This window comes from Salmo salar, chromosome ssa01, assembly GCF_905237065.1.
Source record: "Salmo salar chromosome ssa01, Ssal_v3.1, whole genome shotgun sequence".
In the NCBI taxonomy this organism is placed as follows: Eukaryota; Metazoa; Chordata; class Actinopteri; order Salmoniformes; family Salmonidae; genus Salmo; species Salmo salar.
This window is the reverse complement of record NC_059442.1, coordinates 43,479,367-43,484,638: the sequence shown is the minus strand read 5'-3', so window position 1 is coordinate 43,484,638 and position 5,272 is coordinate 43,479,367. Positions and strand designations below refer to the sequence as shown.

Sequence of the window (5,272 nt, the reverse complement as noted above, 5' to 3'; positions counted from 1 at the left end):
GTGACCCAGAGAGAGACGTCATCTTACTGTACAAATGACAGCTGTCACTGGAAAACACGAGTATTTAAACACATTTGTTTTACTTCGTTATAAAAAAAAATACATAGCTATTAAAATAATACCGTGACTGTTATTACTGTCAGAACATGTGACTATTTTTGGGAGATGGCGGTGTTTTAGGCTAGAACAGAATATTAGCCTACCGAGTAAATCCTTTAAAATTAGTCGAATTCATACAAACCTTTAGGCTGGTGCTTTTTTTCTCTTCTCCCTATTTTTGGTCAATGGCAGTTCATTTGACTTGAAAGACAGGTATTTTATATTTTCCCTAAAGAAATGTAGGCTCATACATGTTATTTATAACAGTTTGTACCATTTATTCTGATGTTTCAATACATCTAAAGCTAAACATTACTTTAGTCATCATCTGCATAAGCTATAATAATAGCAAAAAAAAGATCAAATAATGAAAAGCTCAGCTTTACAATATTTTCCACAAAGTCTTATGCAAGTCTCTTGGTTACAGACAAATTGTATTTGGTGAAATAATACACTTTGAAATTGTTGATTGCATAATGTAACACAGCAAATAAGCATATATGATATACATTGGAATGTTCTATAATCAGGGGCTCCCTGGAATGGCACCTTCCAATGGAGTATAGATGGCTGAGGAGGGTCTCTGAGGGTGAGGAGAGCTCTGGGTCTGGGGTCCTTGTGTTATAGAGCTGGATGATGAAGAGGATGAGACGCATGAAGAGGATGAGCGAGGTGCCTGGTACCTGGGAACGAAGAAAAGGGTATACAGCAAAAACTAATGCATATAAAATTCATGCATTATGAAATTCATGGCTCTAAATGCTGCCAATTTTTTGTAAAGTCGTAAAGACTAATCAGATAATAGTTAATCAGCCAATTCTGTAGCAACTCTAATAGAGTCCTCCTCTGCAGGTTAAACTCAACAGGTTACTACAGGTACTGTAACTCACCAGGATCGTGACTTCCGGACCCTTCCTGATGCAGTGGTCCTGTCCCTGAAGGGGACGTTGACTAGCAGGTCTCTCCTGGGGCTACCGGGACCGCCAAAGGCCTGCTCCAGGTGTGCTCCATTAAGGTTGAGGTTGTACATGGTGGGTGGGCTCATATCTAGCTCCAGGAGCATTACATTCTCAGCCTATAGGAATAAGGAATGAGAGAGAAAGAGAGAGGAAGTTTAATGTAATGAACAGTGACGATGGAAAGCGTCTGCAATTGATGATTTTTAAAAAATGGGTGGAAATTGTGTTCTGGACATTAATTAGTACAGTATGTCAATGGACCTCAAGTATGAGCAAAGTAAATTTTTTTAATCATATACTGTCAAATACAACTGATTAAACATTTTCTATCTAGCACATGTAATACATTTTGCAAAATTACACTACACTAAATTTCAGTCTCAAATATATATATATTTCCATAGATAAAAAACCTAGCACCAACCCACCCGGTATCTAGATTGAGCTCCTGTTGTGACGGCCATCTGTGCATATTGGCTGATAGGTCGCTTGTATCCCACCACAGAAGTGGGCCTTCGTTTCACCTGATGAGCCAATTTACTGCAATAAGATGTGTACGGGAGGAAAGGCTAGTTTAGGAGTTATTTAAGGAGTTAAAAGAAAAGTATGGATAATATCATATTGTGACAAAGTAGTCCCATTTTTTAATACTTTTAATCCAGGTAGAACTCTTTTGGGTTCCATGTGGAACCCTCGGTCTAGAGGGTTCTACATGTAACGCAAAAGGGTTCTACCTGGAACCAGAAAGGGTTCTTCAAAGGGTTCTCCAATGGGGACAGCCAAAGAACCCTTGTAGGTTCCTTTTTTTCCTAAGAGTGTAGTATGGACTAGTGTAGACTGGGTGAACTCACTGACCTTTCTGAAGTAACAGAGGACTTAAACCTCCACTGGTCCTCCTCACTGTCAAAGTGAAGCCTGTTCATAATCTTGTTCTTTTCTTCAGGAGGGATGAAATTCTCAATTAAGAGATACCTGCAGGTAAAACATAAAACATATTGTGAAAAGTGAACCAAATTGGCGTAGTGCGTGCGTGTGCGCACACACGTGTCTGCGTGTGTGTGTGTGTGTCTGCATGCGTGCTTCCATGATTACAGGTTATTAATACTCACTTGAACTTGAGTTCTCTGGTGAGTTCATTCTGTGTCTGCTCCAGCTCCTGTCTGGTTACTACATGCTCATCAATGACGTCCCCAATCTCAGCCTTCACCAACTGCAGCTTGGCATACAACTGGATCAACAAGAGAGGAAACACAATAGGAGAGCACAATAACTCCATTAAATATTAACATCCTTATCCAAATACCAGGAATTAGGAAATAGGATTGTGTCTCAAATCAGTTCAAATGAAACATGTCATAATAATGATCCTACAGTAGATGGACTTTATGTTTATGGAAGGACTGGTTAGTCATCTGTTTTACCCTTTTCAGTTTCTTGGTCTTGAGATCCACCTCCTGCTGCAGGGAGGAGAAGGTCTCTCTCAGCTCTCCTGTCTCCTCATCCTGAGCCAACACCTGCTGCTGGATCTCTCTCTCCCGTCTTATCTAAATACAAATACAATTAACTTTTATTCCAGGGAAATTCCTTTGTGGAGTCATGGTTCATTCATGCAAACCCAATACAGCTAGGCCTTGCTTTACACTCAAATAATATCAGATAAAAAAAATATTAAAAAAAATCATAGCCATTCTCCATGATGCTGACCAAAATCTAAGATATGTGAACACAGAGAAAAAAAACAATGCATAAACCTGGATGCACATTGAGAAATATTATATAAAATTACCACTTTCAACATGGTCATTACACACAGCAATATTTCCGATATACTGGAGGGATAGTCTAGTTGTTTTGTGCCTTCGCCACGACTCCCCCAATCTATCATAGCCTATTGGTTTGTAGGCGATCTCTCACCTGCTCTGCAATCTCTTGCCTCTTCAATTCCAGCATCTTCTGTTGCTCGTTAGTGTGGTCAATAATGTTCTTTCCCCCAGCCAATATTTTGCTCTCCATAGCCTGGAGGGAAAGACGCGTGGCAATATGGATAACTGATTATTGGAAAGACTGATGCTCTGTATCATGACCAATGAATCATTGCTCATATTAAATATACCAAAATGCACTATTGTCTCATATACAGAAACAGAGTAAATAATAATATATTTATTGTCACCTTATATTTCTCAATAATCTTTTCCATGGATTCCTGTTCCTTCTGCATGTGGTCCATCATCCTTTCATTTTCCATCTGCTCCTTCTCACCAAATGGCTTCCATTTCTCTCTGGCCCCTGGGCTGCTATGGGCGCTGGTGGGAAGAGCCTTTTTGGGGCTATCCTCCACAGAGCTAAATCTATGTATCGGTATGGTGGATGTAACAACTTTTTGGGCACGGCCCTCTACAGAGTTATCCATGGATTTGAATCTACTTATCGCTATACTTCTCTCCTCCTCTTTCTTCCTCTTGCTTTCCTGTTCTTCCTTTATATAGTATTTTGCATTCCGCTCCCATTCTGCTTCCAGAGCCTTCCACAGTTCCGCATCCCTTTCTCTGTGGGCTACATCCTCCACAATCATACTTTTAGTCAGTCTTCTGCTATTCCTTCTCCTCCTCCTTTCCTTTGCCAGCATCCCTCGCTCCTCCAGTTGGGCCTTCAGGCGGGTGATCTCCTCCTGAAACTCTCTCAGCAGAGCATCCTTTGGATCCTCATTGATCTTGGGTTTGTTCTTTATATTTTTAGCCCTGTTAGCGTACCTTAGGGTCGTTAGGGACTCTTCATAGTTCTTGGACGCTGGTCCCAGAGTGGCTACCATGACCGTCTTAGCATTGCCACCGAGTGAATCCTGGAGTAGACGGGTCAGTTTAGAGTCCCTGTAAGGGATGTGTGTGCTCTTCCCATCCACCAGAGCTGAGATGACATTACCCAGTGCTGAGAGGGACAGATTGATTTTAGTGGCCTCTTTCAGGCGTTCCCCATTAGCACCTGTCTTTCTCTGGCGTTCGCTGCCAGCCAGGTCAACCATGTTGAGCTTCCCAACCCGTATGTGGTCCTCTCCATCTGCACCTTTCTCACTGCACTCCACCGTGATCATGAAGATGGCATGGGACCGCGAGCTGCGTTCATTCATATTGGTGAACCCCACAGACCTGGACTGGTCTCCTATGTTCATGACATGTTCGATCTCCATGACATTCTTGCTGACAACCGAAGACAGGTCTTTGACATAGACACCTGAATCTGGGTTTTCTTTGAGGTCTAGTTTCTTGTTGTTGTCCTTACATAACAGATCCCTGACCTCCTCCCGATAGATCTCTAGATAGGATGCTCTCACTAAATATTGCTGATTCTGAGACCTGGAGATCTGTGTAAAAATGTGGTTAAATGAATTTGGGATGATCCCTCTCTCATTGTCTGTGGGCATACCTAGCATGGTGAAGGTTTTACCTGTCCCAGTTTGCCCATAAGCTAATATGGTCCCGTTGAATCCTTGCAACACGGAGTCCACAAGGGGTCTGACTGTGTCGTCATAAATATCGCTCTGTTTCGACTCAGAGTCGTAGACTGCATCAAAGGTGAATGATTTCATGAGTTCTTCAGGTGACGCCCTTGGGTTCCTCAATGTGATCTGGCCCAGTTTTGTATTCACCTCCAATATGTTATCGTTGTCCATAGTCTCCTCTCTCCTGTTGAATGGGCGGCATCGCACCACCACCTTCACAGCCTCGCACTGTCTCGACATATTTATTCCTTCGATCCTTGACCGTAAAATGGATTTCACCGCAACACTTCCACCGTATACGTCGCTAATCGCGCATCAAGGAGATTACTCACGTTTTGCACCGCAGCATCCTCCGCGGAGCGGTACTCAGGTCAACCAATTCATGTCATTCGCTGAAAATGATAACATTCTGTAATCGGACACACCTAATAACACGGACATACCCTGCGTAGCCTACATGTCCTTTTTCCAAATCTGAGGAATATCCTCCTTGATCCTGATAATGATAACTGCCTCCACCATTCTCATCAATCGGCATGCACCGCACCAAGGCTTCATGGTACAAAGGATGCTGCGCCACCACCACTGGAAAATACCGCCTTCGGCCAGCGCTGCCCAACCCTGTATACGTCCCCAGTCCCTCGGTACACACCCTACTCTCTGCTGCAGACAATAGGAACAAGGCATGTGACTCACACAACGAATTGGATTCAAG

General features: G+C 42.8%; 1 protein-coding gene across 1 annotated transcript; it reads right to left on the bottom strand.

The window, feature by feature from the left end:
- Positions 1-353: 353 nt before the first annotated feature.
- Positions 354-5,256, bottom strand: LOC106603760 (kinesin-like protein KIF3B). The gene is made up of 8 exons (XM_014197815.2): positions 3,232-5,256; positions 2,973-3,074; positions 2,480-2,602; positions 2,168-2,286; positions 1,914-2,030; positions 1,487-1,598; positions 990-1,174; positions 354-782 (listed from the first exon to the last, which is right to left on the bottom strand). The coding sequence occupies exons 1-8, from the start codon at positions 4,795-4,797 to the stop codon at positions 626-628; spliced, it is 2,481 nt and encodes an 826-aa protein (XP_014053290.1). The 5' UTR covers positions 4,798-5,256; the 3' UTR covers positions 354-625.
- Between the last annotated feature and the right edge of the window lie 16 nt (positions 5,257-5,272).

Excerpts from the sequence above, each read along its gene's own strand:
- LOC106603760 (XM_014197815.2), bottom strand. The coding sequence starts at position 4,797 with ATGTCGAGACAGTGCGAGGCTGTGAAGGTGGTGGTGCGATGCCGCCCA. Across the intron at positions 1,599-1,913 it reads TCCTCTGTTACTTCAGAAAG|TAAATTGGCTCATCAGGTGA; the intron begins GTCAGTGAGTTC and ends ATCTTATTGCAG. Across the intron at positions 1,175-1,486 it reads GAGCTCAATCTAGATACCGG|GCTGAGAATGTAATGCTCCT; the intron begins GTGGGTTGGTGC and ends TTATTCCTATAG.